Source organism: Carettochelys insculpta, chromosome 21 (assembly GCF_033958435.1).
Source record: "Carettochelys insculpta isolate YL-2023 chromosome 21, ASM3395843v1, whole genome shotgun sequence".
Lineage (NCBI taxonomy): Eukaryota > Metazoa > Chordata > Testudines > Carettochelyidae > Carettochelys > Carettochelys insculpta.
In genome coordinates, this window is record NC_134157.1 from 3960686 (window position 1) to 3986357 (window position 25672).

General features: G+C 47.1%; 1 protein-coding gene across 2 annotated transcripts in view; it reads left to right on the forward strand.

Moving 5' to 3' along the window:
* The first annotated feature begins 325 nt into the window (after positions 1 to 325).
* The window catches only part of RABL6 (RAB, member RAS oncogene family like 6), a 79519-nt gene continuing 54172 nt past the window's right edge, over positions 326 to 25672 (forward strand). For both annotated transcript variants that reach the window (XM_075015514.1, XM_075015513.1), the window contains exons 1-3: positions 326 to 854; positions 9761 to 9895; positions 15085 to 15132. In XM_075015514.1, coding sequence (XP_074871615.1) covers positions 725 to 854; positions 9761 to 9895; positions 15085 to 15132 — 313 coding nt within the window. In that variant the 5' untranslated portion in view covers positions 326 to 724. The remainder of the gene's footprint in view (positions 855 to 9760; positions 9896 to 15084; positions 15133 to 25672) is intronic.

The following is a 25672-nucleotide window of genomic DNA, read 5'->3' on the forward strand; positions in this document are numbered from 1 at the left end:
GGCAGGGGGATGGACTAGATGACCCCCTGAGGTCCCTTCCAGCCCTAGGATTCTATGAAGCCATAGAGGCCCCAGGCCAATGAGATGGTGGCCAGGTGGGCCCAGCGCTGAGCGCCCTCTGTCCTGTGCGAGCCCCCCGGCTCTGCGCTGGCTCAGCCCTGGGGCGCCCTGACTACCGGGTACACGTGGGCTCGCGTGGCCGTGCTACGGCCAAGGGGGCGGGGCAGGGTGCTGAGTGGGCGGGATTGGGCAGGGCGCGCGGGAGCGGTTGTTTCACTCTCTTGTCCCGCGGGAGGATCCGTAGCTACGCTCTTGCGTCCGCGTCTCCCTCCTTCCTTAAAGCGAAGGGACCAAGATGGCGGCCACGTTGGGCGCTGAATGGCCCCTCTTATCTCCGCGACCGGCGGCACCCGCGGGGGCCTGAGCCCGGCCCAGAGGAGCCCTCGCCTGCCTCGAGACTCAGACACGCCGCGCTCTCTGCTCGGGACCGGGCGATGCCGCGTTAACCCCCGCGCCCGCCCGCCGGACACAGCGCGGGGACCTCCCGCCCGCCTCCCACCTCGGCAGCCGGCGCAGCGCGGCCCCGGCTCGGCTCTTGCTGAGGCGCTTCAGCAGCCGTATGGCCACGTAACCCGCCCCGAGCCCTGCGCGCGGCCCGGGCTCCCCGGGCGCTTCCCGACGCGCTGCGGAGGGCTGCGCCCTGGGCAGGCGGGGGACGAGGAAGATGTTCTCGGCCCTGAAAAAACTGGTGGGCTCGGACCAGGCTCCCGGCCGCGACAAGAACATCCCCGCCGGGCTGCAGTCCATGAACCAGGCTCTGCAGAGGAGGTTTGCCAAGGGCGTCCAGTACAACAGTGAGTAGGAACTTGATGGTTTGGGGGTGCGGAGAAGGGGGCTGGGGCGAAATCTCGCGGGGGGCAAACGCCCCTGCCTCGAGGGCGGTGATATTCCAGCTGCTGTGGGCGGGGGGGCGGGGGTCAGACTAGCCCCGTGTTTTGTACGCTGTCGCTCTGGCAAGCCGTCCCCGGCCGTCTGCGGTCTGAGACAGTTCCACTATCTCCAGGGGCTGGGGCGGTAGGAGCGGGAGAGAGACTTCTAGTTGGAAGGTGGTGTAGAACTCAGACTTGAATGCTTGTTTCAGGAGCTTTTTGCGTTTTCGAGGCTGGGCGCTTCAGAGTATCTGCACCCCACACACGCACATCCGCCAGCTTTTTGGGGAGTTACGAGAGTACATCATTTCTCAAGATCGGCTTATTAAAATGCTAGGAGTGTGCGTGCGTGTGTGTATGTTGGTTTTTTTTAACTCCATTCCCCACACCTCCAGTATTTGGATTGTCGTGGGTATGTTCTAGGGAAAACAGAATTTTCCTATTAGGTGTTCATTCTTGTTTGTTATGAATATTGTTGAATTCTGCCATGCTGAACATTAGTGAGGAAAGTACCATGCTTGGTTTTATTATGCTAGTTTAGTCTCACATTGGATATATGTTTATGCAGGTATGAGTTGTGTTTTTTTTTTTTTAAGACTTCTTTTTCAGTAGGCATTTGAATGAATGTTTTTTAGTTAGCAATTGCAGCCTCTTTCATTCATAATAAGAGAATATTTCTTGAGACCCAGCGAGCAACCATAAGTGGGTGAAATACGTGCATAAGTAATAATCCTGACAAAGCAGTGTTTCCAAAATTTAAGCAAACCACCAGCTGTTTTCTCTCTCTTCGTGACACACCGAGTGGCTGCAAACCATAAGTTGGCAGCATCTTCTGCTGCTGTTGCCTTCTCCTTACTCTCTTGAGGCTGCGGCAGTAACCACCCAGAGCAGGACCCTCTGCCCTGGCACTGCAGTCCTAATTCCTGTGCAAAGGAGAGTCCCTGCAGGGACTGTGGAGACTGAGCGTGCCTCACTTGCACAGCAACAGTGCCCATCCTATGCAACTGGCCCTGGCCCTGTGCTCCAGATATTGTGATTTTTTTTTTTTTTTTCATGGGTAGCAGCACTCCTTAGTTTGGCCCCACTGCTGAGGCATGGCTGAGCCAAACCTAATGTTCTGCAGTGCCCTGCATCAGGTCACAATTCCCAAAGTAGGGAGCTGGTCCCAGCCCTGTGGGGCAGGAGCCAGCACTGTGAGATGAGTGCCATCAGGCTCTCTCTTCAGCCCTCCTCTCTCCCCATCAGGCCTGCAACACACTTAAACCCGCTTTGGGACACCTTGATAACAGGTGATAAGTACATCCTCCATTTTGGGTAGATAGTATAGAAAGCTTGAGAGGAGGTCGGCAGTGTGGAATAATAGGTCTGATTTGTAATATTGGATTTGAATGGTTTTCTGTGCATGTATATGCATTTGGGGAGATATGAGATGGAGCAGAACCCATATCACATCTTAACTGGGTCTGTACTTGAGAGGAAGGGAGAGGCTGGCATTAAATGTAGACTGTGGCTAGCACTGCTTTGGAGCTGGTGTGTGTGTTTCTGTGTAAAACCAAACTAAGTATTTGGTTCACATTTCTTTGGTGTACTAAGAGGACCATGTAATGTGTAACTTAGCATGAGTTGCAATTGCTTGGAGCTATAGCCATTTTAAAGATTAATATAGCTAGGTCAAAACCACAAACACTAAATCTATCAAGCATAGTCCTATTGATTCCTTAGCTAGTACTTCCATTTTAACTTTATCACATTGCTAACAGCGTGTGGAAGGCTTTTACTTAGTGCCTTGACTTGACAGTACTTGGGTTAAATTACATTTTTTTATATTAATAGAAGTGAAACATTCTGTCACTCTCTTGGGGAAAGCTTTCCAATCTCCATAGCAACTCTTCTCTCTGTGTGGCTGTTATATAATATTTACAGGCAATATGGGCCAGCTTGTGAAAGGGATTGGGAGGTGGTCCACTAAGACAGGCATGGGGTTTGTATATTTGAATGCTGTGTGTGTGCTCCTTATGGGTCGGCTGAGTCTTGGCATGAGGAGTTCTAACATGAATTGGATATAAGTGAAGTCAGAGAAATGGGGTCACAGTGGGGACTACAAGGTTGTAGCTCTTAACTTTATTTTACCAATGCTCCTTTGAAATGAAAGGGTATCACGCTTTTCTGATGATCCATATAAAACATGAAACTGAAACTTGTTTCCTTACCACACATTTATTTAGGTCATGCACTGACTTGTTGAAGGATGTTTCATTTAAAAAAAAATACTTGTGAACTGGCAAGCAGGAATTCCTGTGTTCTACATCTGTGGTTTCCAGACTCTTTAGCATCATGCCACGCTTGTGATTTTTGAGACCCTCACCCCCTGCCGCCTCTTTACCATCATCCAACCCCCCTTTTAAAAAAATCAATTTGTAATTTAAAATAAACACAAATTGATATAAAAAGTTATTTAAAATTAAAAATAAGCACAAATAATTTTTCATTACATTTTTGGACCACGAAAACCTAAGATCAGAAACAGCAGAAACAAAATGAATTTAGTGTGGAAGATGACACTGCATTTTCTTCAAGTTGGGAAATCCTAGGTTTGAAAGATGAAAGTGCGAAATGCAAATAGTTTTTGACATCCAGTCGATTTCTTTGTTTCCTTTTTAATGTGACTAAACTTGAAAAGGTTTTTCCCACGTAGCACTTCTTCTCCACTTTCCAAGTGCATGGGGAAATAGTTTATCCAAAATTCATCCAACCTTGAGTTTTTGCACTTGAATCTCATTTTTGTGTGCTTGTTCTTGCAGTACTTCTGGCAGTGTATCAACATCCATGTTGAATGGATTGCTTACTAATTTATGAATGGGGTTGCCAGAAAAGCTGTCTAGAAAACAGCGGATAGCAGACTCAATAGAGCCTTGCACCCTGCCCTAAGCCATGCACCAACTGCTGGAGCCTTAGTGCCCCCCAAGCCCCGGGGCCCACTTAACTCCTGCTGGACTTTGACCTTTGCTGGACCAACACCAGCCCAACCACAGGATGCGAAGGCTGGCTCCAGCCCCATGCTGGACATGGCCCTGGCCCCATGAGTACTAGCTCTGCCCTGAATGGGCTGCTGGCATGGCACCAGAGCTGCAGGTGCTGCCCAGGCCCTGCAGAGACCAGCTGCAGCCCTCTCCTCCAGTGTGCCAGACACTGTGCTAGGCCCGTCCCATCCTGGAGGCCAACTATGGATCGGCCAGGCTAATGGCAAAGACCCCACTTGCAGGTACCTGGTGCAGCCCTAGCTGGCCCGCTGCCAGAGCTGTCCCAGGCCAGCTGCCCACCTGTCTGAGTTCTGGCCTGCCAGAGCCGCCTGCCAGCCAGCCAAACACCAGGGCCAGCTGCCGGAGCCAGTTGCCAGCCCAAGCTGCCTGGGCCAACTGCCTGGGCCCCCTGAGCCACCCACCCAAGCTCCTCCCCTCCCCCAAAGGCAGGCATCCCCAGCCTCCCTGCTTTTACCCTATCTCCCTCCCCTTCCCTTTCCTCCAAGCCAGGCTCCTCCAGCCCCTGCATCTAATCTCATCCTCCTCCCTCCCCTGCCCCCAGCCACACTCCTTTGCAGGAGGCAACTAGCTCCATGTGGGTCTTCTCTGGCTGCTTGCTTTCTTATAGCAGCTGTGCTGGGTCACCCATGTAAACGGCAGGGGCTGAGAGCTGGAAGCAAAGGCCGGCTCTTCCTCAGAGTGGAGGGAATGACTGGGGCGGGAGGGCTGGGTGGCCTTGCATGCCACCCCATGTTTCTTCACTCCCCTGGGGGTCTGGCCCCCCAGTTTAGGAAACCATGTTCAAAGTCTTGCCCTCTTGCTAATTTGTGTGGTTTTGGGTGAATCGTTTCTCCTCTTTGTGCCAGCTTCCTTTTCTCAGTAGAAAGTTTAAGAAAAGAAGGGGAATGTAACCCTCGAGTTTTTGTTTTTTTTTTTAACTGAAGTTACAGGAGAAATGTGGTGTTGGGGAAAACTCTTTACCTCTAAGGCCAAATACAGTAAACTCTTTCATAGCCGGCATTCTAGCATCTGGAATGCTCAAATAATCGGCATAGTTATGTTTTCCGTAAGTACAGTATAGTGAAAGTAAACACAAATATAGCAAATACAGTATAAGTTTACAGTCTACAATATTACTGTACTGTTGGTAAGTCAAGTATGCTGCATACATTCTTGTTTCTTAATATATAATCTTGGTTTTCTTTAGTGTTACACATTACTAGCTATACCTCTCTCTTATCCAGAACATTTGAATATCCAGCAGTCTCCCAGTGCTGGGGCTGCTGGATATGAAAGAGTTTACTGTAATATAAACTTTTCAAACAGCACATTCATAGGGCATGATTTTGGAAGAAAGCGAGACTTAATAGCAGCCTTAATAGCTCCCACTGATATTCATTGGAGAATAAGCTATAAGCCCAGTCATGCTATAAACTGTAAGTTTACAGAAGGTGGTAATAGGATGGGAGGGGAAGAAATGAATGATTGTGGCTGAAGGACTTTCTGGGCTTATGTCTGAGGGTTCCCTTGAAGCATCCCATTAATATTAACTGATTAGAGCAAAAGATGCTGGGCTGTTTGAAAGATCTGCTTCTTGCTGGGAGATGGTAGATACCCTTGGCACTACCTGCCTCAGACTGTTTGCCAAGAAGTCTTTGTGTGCTTTTCAGATAGTATTACACTGAGTCATGACCAAAGCTGACAAACACGTGCTGTGTGGACACAACCTAAAAACTACCCACTTCTAGTAGGAAATATTAAGAGCAGTGGTTCTGGGAAATCGAAGGGTCTACCTGCTTTCTGCTTTTCTCCCCTTGAAAATAGAAAAATGGTCTCTGTATCCTTTTACGAAGTGTCAAAACCTGATTTTCTTTATTTGTATAATTGTAGCAACTAGGAACACACCTGATTTTAACTCTTCTAAGGAACAAGACTAGAGTAGGGAATCAGGAGCTCCTGATGTCTAATTTGATTCTCTGGCTAAACTACATCTCTGTTGTTAGGCCTTTGCCCCTTCCTCAGTTTTCTTTATCTGCAATAATGGATTCCACTCATCATCTACCTTTTGTAGAACATGTTAATAATGTGGATGAAAAAACTGTGCGCTAAATGACTTGTTAATTTCTTTCCTCACATTTTTCCGTCCCCCACAAATAACTTCTGATGTTTGTTACAAATCTGTGGGTGCTGCTTTAATTTAAACTAATTCTGCATTTACTACCAAAGTAAAGCCTCACAACTACTACCATAGGTAGTAATACCTTTTATGTACCTCATTTATGCTCTTCATTTCAAATTTAGGAACATCCAAAGAACTGCTGGCCAGGGTGTTACTGGGTGAAGCTGTGTCATTTTTTTCAGTGATCCATCCATCCCCCCCCGCCCCCAGGACTTAATGGAAATTCCATGCAGCTGTGACAAGTGTTTTTGGTATAAGATAATTAATAGCACAATCATGGCATATTAAATTTTAAAAAAATACCCTATAATAAGGGGGCGCAACTGTAATTAAAAAATAAGCAAAAGCCTTGTTAAATTACATGACTGGACATTTTGGAAGTTTTATCATAAGTTGCATGGTATAAGAGAGGCCATACTGGATCAGACCAATAGTCTGTCTAGCTCAGTATCCTGTCTTCTGACAGTAGCCAAGGCCAGATGCTTCAGATAGAATAAACGGAACAAGGCAGTTTTTCAGTAATCCACCCCTACTGTTAAAAGCAGTAGGTGCTACAAGAAAAGAAGGGAGTAGTTACCCTTACCTGAAAACATCTTGCATTTGCTGGTTAACATAAAGATGTCTTCCTCAACTTAGTGGAGGTTTCAGACATAGGTTTTTGTGTTTTGTTGAAAATGGTTCAGAAAACCTGACTTCTAAGAGTGTAGTTCCAAAGGCTTTTTTCTGGTTTTTATGTGCTTCTGAAAAGTTAATCCAAACGTAGTAGTATAGTTCAGGAGAAGCAGAAGCTGACATTGCTTTTTAGCAAAAGGTAAACTGAACAATGTAATGAGCTTTTTGAAACAGAGATGGGTGAACACCATAAATGGTGAAAGACACATCTAACTTACAAAAGTCTTTTCCTTTTAACAACCCAAACTGTAATTTAGTAAGGGACACAGATACTTAGATAGAGCTGAACTCTTGGGCATGAGATCTTGGCTCTTGTTCCAGCCCTGGTTCTGACTTGCTGTATAACTTGAGGAAAATTGTTCAATTTTTAAAAGAAGTCTTTCAGCTCTCTATGTATTTTTCCATCTAAAAATGGGAATTATGTTAAGGATTCCATCGTGTCTGTGGGTAAAAACAGTAATTACTACATGTTTCAGCCTTAATTTTGGTCTTTTAATGTGATTTGTTATATGAATATTAATATAGGTTGAACCTCTCTAATTCGGCACCCTTGGGACCTGACCATTGCCGGGCGAGAGAATTTTCCAGACCACAGGAGATCAATATTGTCTAGTAGATTACTAATGTGTCCACAGTTTACTGGGCTCTTAGAAGGCATATAGGATAAATAACAGCACAGACCACAGAGAGCCAGGACTATTAGCTGTAAAAAAACTTTAAAGGACTACAGGAAACTTGCCCACAGCCATAAGTGGTCACACAGTTAACTAAAATCATGCCACATTACATATGTTGCTGGATAAGTGTTCCAGATTAGAGGGGTTCAGCCTGCACCACTCAGCATATAGTACAAAAACAAAATCAACTATTATAATTGTAACAAATTTTTAACTTGTATATTATAATTATTACATATTTATAACTCATTTCACGTTACTGCAAATTGTGAAGTGCAAGCATCTGGAAACTAAGCAACAGCTGGTTGTCTTGTATTTCTTTGTTATAGATAACTATGAACATCTGAGTTCAGGCTACCTTTTGTTAGTGGGCTACTTTGGCAAAGTGATGCAGAATTTGAAGCTAATTCCTTGTTCCATTTTCATGGGATGACAAATCATTTAAAAGCAGTCTATTTCATTAGGAGGAATATATTGCATCTCAAATATGAGGAGTGAAATCCTGGCCCACATAAAGTTGGTTGCAAAACTCCCATTGACAGGATTTGACCTAATTTCTGATATCTGACAAGATGATCAAATTTAGAAAATTTGGCCAGTGTCTAAAAGGACAAGACCCTGATGCTGAAGGTGAGAGTAGGCTTCTCTCAATAACTCAGAATTCATTGCAGCCTAAATGACTTATCTTTGAGTTGTTAAGGTCATGTGTATAAACTTTTCAGCATGATGTTTTAGACGCTTCTTATCTTCACAGAGTACGTGTTTTTATCTTCACAATTAGGTTCCTTGATTGAGTGATTTTTCCATATAGCATGCGTATGTATCTATATATAGTCTCTCTTGATCTGCACTAGAGTAACCTGGTGGCCTGGGCAGTTGGTTACCAGACATTACAAATGCATTTGAGTATACAGGTTGAATTTCTAATCCAGATTTTGCTCATCCAGCATTGTCAACCAACCTGTGGGTACTAGAGGGTTGCAGCACTTATGGGGAAAGACTGTTGAGCTGGGGCCATAGCATTGCTGGACTAGGGAACATTGTGGGGCCAGCAGCTGGAAGTAGCATTCAGAGGTGCTAATCTGTCCCTTCCACGCACCAAAGAGAGAAGAGTTTTCTGCCTCAACAGGTGTCCTTGTGAGCAGCTTGTTGTTGGCAGGAGTGCTTTCCTGTCAACAGGGCAAATGCCACTGGGGGCGGGGAGGTGGAATTATTTTGTTGGTAAAAATGCCAACAAAACCAGTAACGCTGCCTGATTTTTAGCAACATGGCCATGATGCCAAAAGCTGTATAGTGTAGACTCTTGGCTTTTCAAACTTTTTTCTTACAATCCAATTGAAGAAAATAGTTGATGCTTGTGACCCAACATAATTATAGCTTTTGATTAGCTTTCGTAAAATCATAATATTGCAGTACATTGCATCTTAAACCACTTTACTAACATTAGACAAAGTCAAATCCTACTAATCTTCAGTGGGAATTGTGTATCAAAGGTGCTTAGACAGTAATGAATACCTCCATTCAATATAATTTTGCATTATAGCACAGTAACTGCAGTCAGCAGGGCACTTCTACAAGTTGAACCTCTCCGATCTGGAATGCTGTCATCCGGTAACATCCGTAATCCAGCATGATTTTAGTTAGCTGGACGACCACTTATCATGCATTTGGCCAAATTTCCTGTCGTCCCATGAAGTTTGTTTCCAGACACCAGTCTTGGCTGTCTGTGTTCTGAGCTGTTGTTTAGCTGTAATTTACCCCCAATTGTCTTCTAAGAGCCAATTAAGCAGTGGAAATGTTGGTAGACAATATTGACCTCCTGTGGTCTTGCATATGCTTGTTTTGGTACCAGTCTGGTCCTGAAGATGTTGAATTAGACAGCTTCAACCTGCAGTATTTATTGAATGAATTCTGAAAGTCCAGCTTTATAATTTGCCCATGTAATGAAACATTTAACTTAAACCGTGGATCATGCACTCAGGAAATAATGGAGAGTGTGGGCAAGTTGATTTGATTGACTGTAAGAACTCTTCTGAATCTTCATGAGTAGATTTCTAGTTACCTTAATCTTGAAGTTGGTTTCTCCTACTGAACTAAATCATGCAGCTGAGTAAGCAGGTATTTGAATGACTGTTGCTCATAACTTGTAATGAAGTACTGTGCATGTGCAATGGGAGAGCTAATTACATCAGAATCCCATTTTCAAAGTGTTAACACTTCTCCCAGCATTCCCAAGGTTTGCTTTAATTAGTTGTATTTTTGTGTGTGCTCTTCTTCCCCCAGTGAAAATTGTAATTCGAGGAGATAGAAACACAGGAAAAACCACACTCTGGCACCGACTCCAAGGGAAGAAGTTTGTTGAGGAATATATTCCTACTCAAGAGATCCAAGTCACCAGCATCCACTGGAACTATAAAAGTAAGACTGGAGAGGGAATGGAGGGTACCTGAGGGAAGAAACTATCTGCGCCTGGGAGGTGGGAGTGCTCGTCTGTGTCTTGCAGCTGCGTCCAGGTTGGATTTAAAATGGATACTTATTACACTTATTTGATTGTTCAAACAATCCTGGTTTGTAATCCTTTCAGTACCAAATATTTAAACAGATGTACTCAGTAGTTAAAAATCACAGGAATATTTTAAGAAAACATGAACCTGAATTGAAATATCTGAGGGGGAGCCGTGTTAGTCTGTACCTTCACTGATGACAAGCAGTCCTGTGGCAACCTAGAGACCAACAGATTGATTAGGTCATGAGCTTTCATGGGTAAAAACCACTTTGTCAGCTGGAAACAGTGGAAAAATAGAATCCAGGGTTTATATGTCAGGGAACAGGGTGGGGGGATAGAAGAAGGTTCATGTTACTAGTAGGACCAGTTAATGAAGCATGTAAAGTTGGATATGTCTCATTCTTGCGAATATCAGAGGTGGGGAAATTGCCCTTATGATGCATAAAACAATTAAGCCAAAGTTAAAGATGTTAAATTGGTAAATGTATTCCAATTCAGATGTCTCTTTGTAATCTCAGGGTAAAATTTTTGTAGAAGTATGACTACTACTTTTAAATCCATTATTGAATATCCAGAAAGGTTAAAGTGACTGCTTTTAGGTCTGTTTGTACATGGGTTTACTTACATGTCAATTTTGTAAAGTCACCCTGTCTTTTTAATCAAGTTGGGCTCTTTTCATTGAGTGTCTCAAATTAAGAGGGTCTACAAGTTAGCCCTCATTACACCTGTGAAACGTCCATTTCTTTGCTTTGCTCGCAGGCTCTGCCTACAATGCATGATTTCGGGGGTCTGTGTAGGGTGGGGATGGGCAATAATTTTTGATGCGGGGGGGGGACCTCTCCAAGGTTTTGGTAAGTGGCCAAGGGCTGCACTTTCCAGTGGAAGGGGTGGTGGGGTCTGGGATGGAGTTTGGGTAGAGAAGGGAGCTCTGGTTAGGGGACTGGGGGTTCAGGAGAGGATTGGGGATCTGAGGTGGAGTTTGTTTGAAGGGGAAAGTTGTGACCTGGGGTAGGGGGTTGGAGTGCAGGGTCTCAGAGGAAAGAATGGGTGCAAGAGAGGTTTGTGACCCAGGGAGGGATGTAGGTGCAGGAGCTGAAAGGGAGCTGTGAGCTGGGACTGGCATGAGGGAGGGTGCAGTGGGTTTGGGTTGTGATCTGGGGCAAGGAGTCAGAGTGGAGGGGGGGTATGGGTGCAAGAGAGGATTCTGGCCCGGGAGAGGAATGGAGGGCAGGGAGCAGGGTCTGGGAGGGATTTGGTGTGGTGCCAAAGGCAGACTCTAGTTGGGAGGTGCTTAGCTAAGCAGCTCCCAGCCAGCAGCACATTCAGGCAGGCTTGCCTGCCTGCCGGCCGGCCAGCAACCCTAGCCCTAAGCTGTTCCATGGAGCTCTCTTTGCTGGGGGGAGAGCCTTACACTGCTGGGGGTAGGGTCAGATGTATCTGCTCTCCTTCTGGCTGGAAACAAGCCAATGGGAGCAGAGAAATTGTGCTGTGCTGCCTCCACCCCAGCAAATCTCTTGGCTTCCATTGGCTGTTTCTCAGCCAGCAGGAGCTGAGAGATTTTGCAGGGGGTGGGGATAGCATGTGAAGCTCTCCACCCTCTGCAGCTGTAAGGGCGGAAGCTTAGCGACTTAAGGCTTAGTGGGCTGGATCTGGTGTGGGAGAGGACTTAGATGTAGGGTTTGTACTTGGATAAGTCTACAGTACAGATTTAAATAGCGATGTACACTGAGACATAGGTAAATAGAGTACATGTTTGTGTGACTCATGGGTACTTTCCTGAGTACATACCCTAGAGAGCCAAGCCAGCCTCCCTGTCTACACTGCTGCTTTTAGCTGTGCAGTGTCTCTTTGCCTCTCCACTGGGAAGGCTTCATCTGCAGAGAGAGCTTCTGCCAGTTTTTCTTCTGCTGTCGCCTTTCCCACTTGCAAATGAGGACTCCAGCGATAAGGGAAGGCTCTGGCGCAGTAGACCAGGAGGAAAGCTAACCATGGACAGGGCAAGACTTTCTCCACTGCCTCCCCCTTTTCAGAGCCTTTCATTGACACGTGTAGCTTCACGCTGCAGTCTGACTTTAGCTTGTTTTTCATGATGGCATGGAGCTGAATACCTTACACCAGCCAAAAGAGGTGTATAGTCTAAAAGTAGCCACAGTAAATAGTACTCTGCAAGTAGCCCTGTTGATTTTAGTGGTACTACTTGTGAAGTAAGATACTAGTCAGTGTGAGTAAGGGTGGCAGAAGCTGGCTTTATGAATGGATGACTTCAGAACTGTATTGTGAGAGAGACAAAGGATTGTGCCGCTGGCTGAAACAAAAGGCCCAGCGCTCAGATTTTGGTTGTCAGTTCAGTGAGGCCTGTGGCACTTTGTCTTTGGACAAGTCACTTGATCATCTTGAGCCTCAATCAGTCAAGCTGTAAAACTGGATGCAGAGCAGGAATTGCTTTGCAAAGCTGGACTTTGCATCTGACCTCTGGCTGCCCTCCGTGAGTTCAGAGATGTCATTTTAGGGAAGCAGATAATCAGTACAAATAATTTTTTAAGTTCTTTTTACAGGATTTTCACAATCGTTGGCTAAAACAATGCATGTTTTCCTGGACTGAAGTACTTAGGGTTCTTTATCTGTCACGGAAGTCAGGGGCGGGGTGGGCATCAAAGACCATGCCTTTCTGTGACCTGTGTAACTTCTGTAGAGGCCAGTGTGGTTGACCCCTGGGGCTCACCAAGAAGCTGGCTTTTGGGGCTTGCTGCTTTGGTGGCCCCTGGTGGCAGGAGCAGCTGCAGATCACAATAGTAGTCCCAAGGCTGGCAGCTGAAGCAGGTTTGGTTCCTGGTCCCCAGCATGGCTGTGATCTCTGGGGCCCCAGCATCTGCTGCTGTTGGCCCTGGGTGTCCACACCCTCAGCAGCTGCTTAGCTGGTCTGTGTCCCGTCCGCTCCCCCAGCATACTGCCCCAGTCTCCCTTGTTCCCTCACCCTTGATTTAATCGAAGGAATTTTTAGTAAATATTGTGGACTGGTCATGGGCTGTGAATTTTTGTTTCTTGCCTGTGACCTGTCCATGACTTCTGCAATAAAAACTGGAGACTAAATCATATCCTTCATTAGAGTTGGTTAAATTCAGTCATTGGTGAGCCCTCCAGGTCAAGGATTTTCTTTCATGGGTTTTATTTTTCATGAGTCCATAGGTTCCTGAAGAGTCTGATCTGTGGGGAGGAGTGGGGGTCAAGCCTTGCTGCTGCCCTGCGTCAGCCCCTGGTAGTCCCTTTGGCTGGTATCTTGCGGGAGAGGGCTTTGTGAAAGTGGTGAAGTGGGGGTTGGGGGGGGGGGGGTGGAGTAGGACTGGGACCTGGGGCAGGGAGGGGTGGAATGGTAGGTGGGGACAGAAAGAGGTAGGGCAGAAGGCAGGGCGTGGGGCAAGAGTGCTGCCCCAGGTCCCCCCCATGAATGGCCCTGGCTGCCAAGATAAGTAAAGGTTTCTGCGTTTTCCAGATATTCTTTGTCGGCTTAGATCTCCCTTGCTGGGGCTGATGATTGTCTGGAGACTGGCTGTGGAGAACTTGTACTGAAGTTCAGAGATAGCCCTAGGCTTTTGCATGCTTCAGAGAAACAATTAAGGGCTGTTTGTAGATCCTCCTTTGAGTTTAACTGCAGCACTGTCGTCTTCATGCTAAAGTTAGGTTATTGTTGCCAATGGAGATGAGAGAGGTGGAAATTCAATCAGCGTGATAGGCGAATTTTTTACTTGGTATTGTGCTCAGTTGCTGTGTGCTTATCGGTGTTGCCAGTACAAATTGTTGTTTCAAACACTTGTGTGGCACTACTCTGGAAAGCAGCTCTGTAACAAAAGCATATTGTGGGTGTCTGTGTTACATATGGTATTGGATCACTTACTCAGCTTGAGTAAAACACAGCTTTCTAACTGCAGCTGCTTACCCTGCATTATGAAGCTGAGCTGTTTCTGGCTAATGCGTGGTGAGTGATCAGTTTCTACATGAGAGTGGCCATAATGGGTCAGACCAAAGGTCCATCTAGCCTAGCATCTTGTACCCCAACAGTGGCCAGTGACAGACGCGCCAGAGAGAATGAACAGAACAGGCAATCACCAAGTGATATGTCCCCCATTGCCCATTCCCAGCTTCTGGTGAACTGAGGCTAGTGGCATTCTTTTCTTTTTTGAACCTCTTAAAGTCCTGTTCTTCACAATGTCCTCTAGCAAAGAGTTGCACAGTTGCAACTTAGATAATCAGTCTGACTCTCCTATAGCTGCTTGCTCTGCAGGGCTTTCAGGAGTGTAAATCTTATTTTTATAAGAAGGGTAAGTATTTAATATGACTTGGAGTTTGCACAGGAACAGATCTTGTTTGATTTGTTCGTACGTTTCACTTCCTCTTTGATGCATTTATGTGAGGGTTGGAAAAATGTTAGCAAAGTTGATCATCCTTAGAATACCTCTCCTGGACTGTGGCCACACTAGCCCCTCCTTTCAGAGGTGCTGTGGTAATGTGGCACTTTGGAATATGCCAATGAGGTGCTTCTGTGAATATGTAGCACCTCATTAGCATAATGACTGCCAAAGCCCCTGGCTACATGGGCAGCATGTGTTTTGGAGCCAGCAGTTTTGAAGGTCATGGGGCCACCATTATGCTAATGAGGTGCTGCATATTCATAGCAGTCTCATTAGCATATTCCAAAGTGCCACCATACCATTTTGTGGCCACAGCCCTGGAGTTTTCTGTTACAAACCAGTCTTTGGTCTCAGTATTTAAGTTGTCTTAAAAAAGAATGTGGCAGATCTCTGTATAATACAAAAAATAATCCAAATGGGGCTTGGAGAACTTATGAAGAACAGTTCAAGTTTCTTATAGCATTGTCCAGAAATCATTCCTTCTATTGCCAGGTTTTTCAAAGGGCCCCTAAAAGAGCAGCATTTGAAGCAGAGCAGAGGGGGAATGCTGTGGGTTTTTAAGGATTTTTTTATTTGCACTTCGATCTTTTTTTGGCTTTGTTACAATTGTTTTGGGTTATCATTTTTTTTTCTCCCCCCTTCCCTGCAAAAAAAATCCTCGTTTCTAAAGTATTGTGTCCTTATTCCATTTCTAGCCACTGACGATATCGTAAAGGTTGAAGTCTGGGACGTAGTCGACAAAGGTAAAGACTTTGTTTACTTTCTAATGCTACTTACTTCCTTTTTTTAAAACTTAGTTTAGAAGAATTTGTGTAAACATGGAATCTATTTGCTTTTCTTGCTTTGATAGAAATGTTTTGTGTTAATATTCTGGAGTAAGGTACCAGGGCTGGAGATTCTCCCTCATTACCAGCCTTCAGATTTGCCATCTTAACTCCAGAGTGAATAAAGAATTTAGGTGGAGTTGCAGGAAGCCTGAATTTCTCCCCAAGTTTTCTTCATTCAATGGTGGACCAAATGATTTGGTTCCTAACGTGTTCAGGAAATTTCATTTTCTGTCCTTTTGGCAGGCCACTAGTGCATTCTATTTATAATACTGTAATACCCATTGAACTGTCTTTTTGAAGGAATAATCTTTTCACAGTGATAGTTCCATTGTGCAAAATAACGGTTCTTTTAAGAAAAATTCTTAGAATCACTTAAATTTTTGCATTTTCTGTGCGCTAATATATAATATGCCCAGTTTTTGTCAAGGAAACTAATGTTCACGCACACACGTGAATTGACAACGGCAAAGTCACTAATGTGTGTTCACACTTTCCCTTTTTGTCATCAGTTTGTGTTCACATTGGGAGCTCCCCCATCAACACTGGGAGCGATGTACGGTGGCAGTGTATCCCACAGTGCCTGGCAACACCATCTGTTGCTAGGCATTGTGGGATCGCATTGCAAAGTGCAGGGCGTCTTGGGCCCATGCAAAACTTCTGGTTAGGAACTGCTTTGTTAAGGGGCTTCTCTTGCATGTTGTGTTAACTGTTGTGAGGGCCTCATGCATGGCAGCAGAGATCACCTTGAAATTACTGACAGAAGAAGACTTGGAGGAGCTTGACAGTGTGCATGGTATGGATGACGGCTGCCTGTCATTGCATTTGACAGTACAGCAGCTGTGTAGGGAAGGAGGGGTGTTTTGAGACTAGGGAAACCATCCCACACCTGCATGATGAGTCAATCGCACCAAACAGTTCTGCAAACCCCGAGCTACAGGACTTCAAGGATGGGTAATGCAACCTTCCTAGAGCTGTGTGCTATGTTGGCCTCCAACTTGTAGTTCAAGGACATGAGAATAAGAGCTTCCCTCTTGGTTGAGAAGTGTGTGGCAGTTAGTATGTGGAAGCTGGTGGTTCCTGATTGCTACTAGTTCGTGGCAAGGCAGGCTGGGGCTAAAATTGGAATGTCCCCTATTGCCCCTCCTCCCCGCCACCTTGGGAACCCTGTGTCCAAAAAGCCAGCAACTCTGGCTACGTCTACACTGAGATAAATTTGAATTTATTAATATTGATTTTGTAACACTGGGTTTTATGAATTCAATTTTTGTCTATCCTCACCTCTCCATGTGCTCCTCACAAAGTTGACTTATCACTGCCACACTCAGATGGCAAATATCGACTGTTGCAGCAGTGCGTTGTGGGAACCTGTCCCACAGTTCCCTCCTCCCCGTAGCATCTGGGTATGTTTGCTGGTATTTGACATCCATCTTCCCACATTGCACTACCTCATTCCCTTTCCTTGGTAAGCAAACATCCACTTTTCCAGTCGGAAGGGAGGAAAAGTAGGTCATCAACATCTCTCTTCTATAGCTGAATTGTCAAGGGATTGATAAAAATCAGCAAGTGCGCGTCTTCTCAACTGGCCGTTCACTCACTGTTACCCCCCTTTCTTGATTGCATCTGATCTCTGAAAATAACACAGGGACAATGAAAAGCTGGAAGAAAGAGCAGATAGTAAAGATTTGGAAAAAGAGAGTTGCTGACAGAAGGGAATTTGCTTTCCCAGTTCATTATACAGCTTCTGTGCACAGTCTGTGTTCTCAACTTGTCCTGCACCCACTCTTCCCTGGGTGAAGGGGTGCAAAGTTAGGAGGACAGAAAAGGCCAGGAAAAAACGTTTGTTTTTCCTCCTCACTACACAGAAATTGCCAACATGGGGGATGGCAGCAACGCTCTGACAATCTTAGCCATCGGGGGAGACTCCCCCCAACCAGCGGCTAGAAGCCTCTGAAATTCTTTCCCACCATTGGAGCCCTAACCATGCGCAAGCCAGGACATGGTGCTGCCTGGCTGCATGGTCAGTGCTGAATGGCAGGCCTGTCCTTTTATTGGGTTGGGGTTACCCATGTGATGTGGTTGAGTGCGGGAAAGAGCCTGACTGCGGGGCGCCTGTGGGGAAGCAAGGGGCAGCGTGCTCAAATATAAACCCCCGGAGAAGAAGCATCTTAGCCTCTTATGCAAGTACAACCCTCACAACAGCCTTGCTGCATGGTGCAGCGGGGCAGTGGCTGACGCCAGGCAGCGTGGAGGGGGTGGGAGTGGGAGTGTAGCAACAGAACTACAGACTCCATGTTGGGGCTATTTGAATGGGTAGGTGCATCACAGCGCTAATAGCAAAGAAAGATTGAGATTTCTTAGGCTCTCATACAGACATGAGCCCACAGCCATGGGCTTGCTGCTTCTGCTTTGAAATTCACTATCTTCCTGTTACTGGAGAGCTGCGTCCAGAACAGAGCAGTGGGGGGCATTGTGGGTTACAGGACACCTCTAGAGGCTAATAAATTCGATTTCGAGATATGGCACTTCCGCACTGGCCTTTACTGGATCTTATAAACTTGATGCTACACCCAGCTGCTTGTGATGATGTTATCGATATTAGTGCTCCCTAAATCGAGCTAACGGTATTTACAGTGAAGACCAGTCAGTGGTGATATCGAGCTAACTGCCTTAGATTTGAATATATCTCGTAGTGTAGACATAGCCTATGTTATGCGCATTTCCCAGAGTCACTGTCCTCCATAGCAGAAAGTGATTTATTGTTCCGCATACTTGCCGGAGTACGGCACCGAGAGCATACTTCCCCCTCTTCCCTGAGGTCACAGGAAGCAGCTTCATCTTGCTTGGCTGTATCAGTTAGCTACACAGTGATAGGTGTGCCTCAGAGAAACAGTCAACCTCCCACTTTTCCATGCCCTCACCACCCTGCACAGTCCACAGCCGCTTACCTTGCATCTCATGCCCTGCTTACTGATCCCAGGAAAGTGGTGCTCAGACTAGTAATGTTTGTCACCTGTGGAAAAAAGTCCCTGACTGCCAAATGCACCTGTTGACACTGGGGGAGCCAAGTCCTCATCTGCTTCAACCTTTTCATCTGCTCTTTGATCCTCTGATGGGCACTCTGTGTACCACCTCCATACTCTTCAAAGCATCCAAGGACTCTTAGTGTTGGAGGTGGGGTTACTGCCTAGGAGAGCATCCAGCGGCTTGTAGAAATGGCAGGTCTTTTGTGAAGAACCAGAGAGTAGGTTCACTTCATAGGGCTTATGGTAGGCTTGGTTATATCCTTTAATCTTTGCTGTGTGCTGCAACATTTCCTGCTTATGCCCCTTTTCACACAAGGATCAAGAAATGTGCCCATAAGTATCCCAGTTTCAGTGGGTCACACTCATTTGGGATTGAACAGACTTCTCTCCCCATGTACTGATCAGAATCAAAAGCTCCGTGAAGGTCCAAGCAGGGGAGCGTTTGATTCGATGCTGGCTTGGACACCTGAGCTACTGTTTGCTGAGCCAGCCTGCAGTCTGGGGATTCAGGTGCTCGAGCTGTGTAGGGCATCATGATACTTGTAATGTCAGCCCTGTGTGGTAAACCTCATGCATTATATCAGATTCCTCAACAAGCATGTGGATAAAACCAGGCACCTTCCTCTCCAGCGAACTCACAGCCAGCAGGAAATTGGGTTTAAATTTCATGGGGCTTGCAAAGTGAGGTGGGGGGAAAGCTGGTCACCCAGCCTCAGGGCAGTGGAGTTCCAACTTCTGACCAGAGTGGTGACTGGGAATTGAGGGCCACTTCCTGGAGGCTAGAATCAGAGAAACAACACCTTGGCTACGTCTACACTAGCCAAAAACTTCGAAATGGCCATGCAAATGGCCATTTCAAAGTTTACTAATGAAGCACTGAAATACATATTCAGCACCTCATTAGCATGCGGGCAGCTGTGGCACTTCGAAGTAGCCGGGGTCCTTTCGAAAAGGAGCCCTGTCTGGACGAGCCGCGGCAATTTCGAAGTCCCCTTATTCCCATCTGCTCATAGGAATAAGGGGACTTTGAAGTTGCTGGGGTCCTTTCGAAAAGGAGCCCCGTCTGGACAAGCCGTGCGGTGGCGAGCCGTGTCAATTTCGAAGTGCTGCGGCCACCCGCATGCTAATGAGGCGCTGAATATGTATTTCAGCACTTCATTAGTAAACTTCGAAATGGCCATTTGCATGGCCATTTTGAAGTTCTTGGCTAGTGTAGACAGGGCCCTTGAGACATCTACAGTGCCTGTCTGTGACAACAGGAGAGGGGAAAAGAAAAACGTCCCTCTTGTATCTGAAAGTTTTTGTTGAAAATCAGTTTTTCCCTGACAAGTCACATTGCTGTGCAAACATTCATGCAGTTTTGTCAAGAAAAGGTATTTTTCCTCTACAAAACTTACCTACGTAGGCAAAGCCTAAAACCTTGTTTTAACATGCTACTGAGAAAACAGTCAGCAGGTGTTTAAAAGTATATACCGTTCTGAACAAAGTCTTTGGCAGAGGTGTATTTCATCTGAGGACAAAATATAATTTTAAACCATGCTAGCCTAGCTCTAAAGAATTGTGTTTCTGATTCTTAGGAAGCCAAATCCTACCCCAAACACAGTTGGAAGCTGTTGGCAGAAATGAATGGAATTCCTATGCAGCTGTTAGCAGCATATTCTTTTGCATGAACTGCAGTTATGATTGATTTGAGAAAATGGCTTAGCTGCATATCCTTTTTAAAAGTGCCGTTATGCTTAGAAAGTGGCTTTGTAAATATAGCATCTCCTTGATCTGTAGATCTGCCCTTCACGTAAGGTGACCTGAGTCAGATCTGCTGACTAGTGATGAACATTTACATTTTTATCATTTTACTCCCGTTTTCCTTTCTGCAGAGCCCTTTTAGTTTTGGGAGACTCAGCTGGAATCTGTTTTGGCTTCATTAACCTCCACAGAACTCTGAACTAAGTTCCAGGAGCACTGTATTTCAGAGCATGTGGAGATGTGCCACTCATGCACTTTAATTTCATCTTTATTAGAGCTCGTTTGGGTTAGGCTTACCGGTGAAGTGCAAGCCAGACTCCAGCTTGACCTTCAAAATTTGCCCTCAGCATGTAGGGCTGGCATCCAGGAGGTCCATCTTTTTACTTACTGATAGACAAGGCAAATCTGATATAAAGTAATTGACATGAACAAGTTTTATTTTTAATTTTCAGAGCAGAGCTGCACTTTAAAGACCAAAGTTTTGTCATTCTGGTGGCAAACCAGGAAAAGACAAACTGGTATTTGCAGAAGTTAAAACCAGTTCCATCACATTGACTTCCAGGGGTGGAGTGTGCCTGAAGTTTAGATGGACTTGTTCTCTTCCACCCATTTCCCAGAGGCAAAAATGTCTTTCTGCTAGAATTCCTGTTTATGGAATAAACTCAAGTTTTTCTTGGAGTTGCAGGTTAATGGGCCTAGTTACTGCAAAGTAATGCAATCCAGCTTCTGACAGTGTGATTCTGTGATAAATACCTCAAGGGCGGGGCGGGGGGAGACTAATCATTAAGGAATAGTTCATATTTCCCTGTTCCATCCTTTTTAACATTATCTCGTTTAATTTTTCTTTTTGTGTACTCAGGCCAAAAATTTGTCCTCCATGGTGCTTTGGGTGAGACAAACGCTAGTCTAGACCTTAGCCATTTATTAGCGAAGCCTCCAGTGCTGTTGCAGTTGAGTGTTAATAGGCTTTGATCCTTGCTTTACCCTTTCCTAGAAGAGCCTATGTAACATGCATAATTAGCAGTGTGCAGTTTTACAAGGCTGCGTTTGTCAATGCCACCTGTTTTTTTGCTCTGAATGTGGCATTTCAAAGTTGTATGTAGATTCACACCTAAAGTAACAAATTGCACGCTTAGCCCTGAAAGTCTGTCTGCTTTCAAAGGGAAATTAACAAATCTGGTCCAATTCATAAACATGGAGCATTTCAAGGTAAATTGTAGGTGACTTAATCAAATCTACAAAAAGATGCACAAATCGGTACACTGTTCAAATTTAATGTTATAGAGCAGCTTGATATCTTTAGGTGGTATGTTGTGCTGCCAGGGTACATGCGCATATATATATCCTGAAACTTTTCCTAAGCTGCATCCCAAGAAATGGCACTTTATTTCACTGAGGTTAAAAGAGTAGAAATTTCTGGTAGTTTTGAGAACTTGACGCAGCTTCATTTCATTAAGCACTGTTTTGCTTTCTGCTATATCAGTTTTACCCATGCAGTCCTGACTCATATCAATTTTGGGCTGAGTTGTATAACTGATGAAAGCCAGACCGCTTTTACAGAACATGAGTTCAAGGCAGATCCTTGTGTCCAGATGCTTAAGGAGCTAGTCAGCTATTTTGTAACTCCTGCCTTTCAGTACTAGTTCCTAAGTCATCTCCTTTATGATAATGGTAGGGTCAGGTTGCAATTTGTATTAACTTGTGCATTCCTGAGTAATTTAAACTAGTGGGGCTCAACCTTTCCAGACTCCTATAGCCATTTCAGGAGTCTGTCTATATCATGTGTCCCCAAGTTACCTTACTTAAAAAGTACTTGCTTACAAAATCAGACATAAAATAAAAAATGTCACAGCGCATTCTTCCCCTTGATTGGTCCTGCAGCCACACTTTTTTTATGATAGTCTTCCCATCTCTTTGGGGTCAGCCAAGTGGTCATTTCTGTTCCCGTGTGTACCACTCTACAATAGCTTCAGTCAACGCCTCACAATATGCCGTATTTTACTATACGTGCTCTCAACAAACAGCTTGTATGGCACTCTGCTGTCTGATCGCTTCTCTGGGGACTTGAAACTTTTTCATCACCCTCTCTGTGACAGACAGTTACAGCTCCTCTGTCTCACTAGTCATGGAAGTTGGGAGAGATTCCAGAAGCAAATATGATTCTGGGATGTTTAAGCAGGAGTGTGGTGCTCTACTATGCGCTGGTTAGGCCTCAGTTCGAGTATTGTGTCCCGTTCTGGGCACCACTTTTCAAAAAAGATGTGGCAAAATTGGAGAAGGTCCAGAGAAGAGTAACCAGAATGATTAAAAGTCTAGAGAACATGAGCTATGAGGGAAGATTGAAAGAAGTGGGCTTCTTTAGTTTAGAAAAGAGAAGACTTAGAGGGGACATGGTAGTTTGGTTTCAAGTACTTAAGAGTGTTAAAAGGAGGAGGGAGGAAAAATTGTTCTCCTTCGCCTCTGAGGATGGGACAAAAAGCAATGGGCTTAAACTGCAGCAATGGAGGTTTTGGTTGGACATTAGTGAAAACTTCCTAACTGTCAGTGTGGTTAAACACTGGAATAAATTGCCTAGGGAGATTGTGGAATCTGCATCACTGGAGCTATGTAAGAGCAGGTTAGACAGACACCTATCGGGGATGGTCTAGATAGTGCTTGCTCCTGCCACAAGGGCAGGATACTGGACTCAATGACCTCCTGAGGTACCTTCAAGTTCTTCTTCGAGTGTCCCCGTGGGTGCTCCACATTAGGTGTCGGGCTCGCCCAGCGCCGCAGATCGGATCTTCCAAGCAGTTTCTGCCGGACCGCGCATGCGCCGGTGCGCGCCGCTCCCCCGCGCGCTCCCGGCCATGTGCGCAATCCGGTCCCCGCCAGTTCCTCTTAACCGCTGTCGGCTGCAGACGGAATCCAACTAGGCTAAGGCCAAGTAGTGTGTTCAACGACTTTATCTGTTTTTTCTTAAAGTTTTTTTTCAGGCACTTGGGCTACTATAAGCTAGCCGGTTGTTATTTTGTAAAAAAAAAACAAAACAAAAAAAAAACCAACAACGAACAAGCTAGGAGAGGGACAGCTCAGCCAGTCCCAGTAACAAGCGCCGGAGGCCAGGAGCTAGGGCTATCAGCCCTCCTGCTAAGGCAGGCCATCGGACGGGGAAAACGGCACAAAGAAGGTGCTAAGTACCCACTTAAAAACTCAAAGACTCACCAACAATGTCCTCTTCAGGCTTTTAAAAAAAAAAAAAAATGCTGCTTCTTGACAAGGCCCTCCAGCCAGAAGCGCCGGAGCGGCCGCAGCAGGAGGGACCCTCCGGGGCCCTTAAAAGGAAAGCTGCCTCCCTCACTCCATCAGCGCAGAAACGGAGGAAAGTATCTCCAGCCCGATCCCTGCCGGCAGCAACAGCGAGCGGGACGGGAGGAGCAAGCAGCCCCCAGCCGCAGCAACAGCTGATGGGCGGCGGCACGGAGAGCCACGTGGAAACGGCTCAGCCTCCAATACTCAGCCAGCCGCCCCGTACCGCAGGCAGGGCGGCGGCTAAGCAAACGCCGGTACCGGCGGCACCGCAGGCAGCGGCACCGACCCCCGGGGAACCGGCGGTGCAGAGCGCGCAGGCACGCAGCCTGCCGGCACCGGAGGACACCGCACATGCGGCATCGCCCTCGAGCGTGCCGAGCTCGGTGCAGACGGGGCCGGAATCCCCTGTATGCTCCCCAGCCCGATCCCTGCCGGCAGCAACAGCGAGCGGGACGGGAGGAGCGAGCAGCCCCCAGCCGCAGCAACAGCTGATCGGCGGCGGCACGGAGAGCCACGTGGAAGCAGCTCAGCCTCCGATAATCAGCCAGCCGCCCCGCACCACAGGCAGGGCGGCGGCTAAACAAGCGCTGGTACCAGCGGCACTGCGGGCAGCGGCACCGACCCCTGGGGAACCGGCGGTGCAGAGCGCGCAGGCACGTAGCCTGCCGGCACTGGAGGACACCGCACGTGCGGCACCGCCCTTGAGCGTGCCGAGCTCGGTGCGGACGCCCGGAATGCCCTGTATGCCCCCCAGCCCGATCCCTGCCGGCAGCAACAACGAGCGGGACGGGAGGAGCGAGCAGCCCCCAGCCGCAGCAACAGCTGATCGGCGGCGGCACGGAGAGCGACGTGCAAGCGGCTCACCCTTCGATAATCAGCCAGCCGCCCCGCACCGCGGGCAGGGCGGCGGCTAAACAAGCGCCGGTACCACCGACCCCCGGAAAACCGGCGGTGCAGAGCGCGCAGGCACGCAGCCTGCCGGCACCGAAGGACACCGCACATGCGGCACCGACTTCGAGTGTGCCGAGCTCGGTGCGGACGGGGCCGGGATCCCCTGTATGTCAGGGGCGGAGTTACCTCCTCAAGGGAGGGGGAAGACGGCACACAAGAGGAGGCATTGCAGCCCCTCTCCGCACAGGGCTGTGTAGTTGCTTTCTCACAGCCCTCCGCTATGTTGCAGACTCCAACTAGAAGGCAGGGGTCCCCCCCCTCCTTGGCCTACCCGGAGCCCCCTTCTCCATTTCTGCAACCAGCCTCACCCTGGCTGGGACCACCTCCACCCTTCCTGGGATTTGAACCGCTGGACTATTAGGCAAAGTCGCTCTCTCCGGGGTCTCGACGGTCTCCCTCCCCCAGACGCAAAGGGTATGCACCAAGGGAGTGGTCTAGGTCACCTTCCCAAGACCAGTGCTTATACTGCCGTGGTCGCCCCTACCACACAGGGCATAGACACCATCGGCAATCTACTAGGGAAAGATCCCTACAAACGATCTCGTACCCCCGAGGGCAATTGTGACCGGGGACAGAGACTTAAGCATCTCAGGGGGGACTGGTTATGGAACCCCGGGATTTTTCCTCGTACACCTCTAGTGAGAGGGTGTACCATCATCAGCAGGAACCGGAAGGGTCCAGAAAGACGTACCCCAGCGGTTCCTCGCTTTCCTCCCCGGATGAGGCTACGGCCCCGGGGGGCGTCCATCCTCTGGACGATCTCAAACAGTTCCAAGAGCTGTTTTACGAGGGTGGCCTTCACGCAAGGCTTCCAGACAGCAAAGGTGCAAGAGCAACACCATAAGCTCCTCAAAAATCTGAGACCTCCGGCCTCCTCCAAAATAGCAATACCGCTGATGACGCAATCTTGGAGTCTGCCACTATGATATGGCAGACTCCTGCGACTATTCCGCCTGTCCACAAAAGAGCAAAAAAAAAAAAAAAAAAACTTCGTGCCCACGAAGGGCATGGAGTTCCTGTTCAGCCACCCACAACCAAATTCTTTGGTGGTGGAGTCGTCGCAACGTGGGGGAATAAACAAACATGCCAAAAAGCTAGAGCTGTTGGGCAGAAAGGTCTACTCCTCCTCCACGCTACTGTTGCCAATGGCAAATTACGCAGCGCATCTAGCGAACCATAATTTCAACAACCACATTAGGTTGACCTCCCTCATGGACTCGCTTCCAGAGGGCACGAAACCAGTGCTCAAGGCCATCATCCGACCATTTTATAACCAGTGGCAAAGGATCACCACAGACACATGGGTGCTGGAGATCATAGCCACGGGGTACGCCATCCCCTCCCAGTTGCTCCCACCGCCATGACCTCCACCCGGGGCCCCACCTCCAGGAGACCTCCCATGTAGCGAGGCTCAAGCAGGAGGTAGACCATCTCATGCTCGTAGGGGC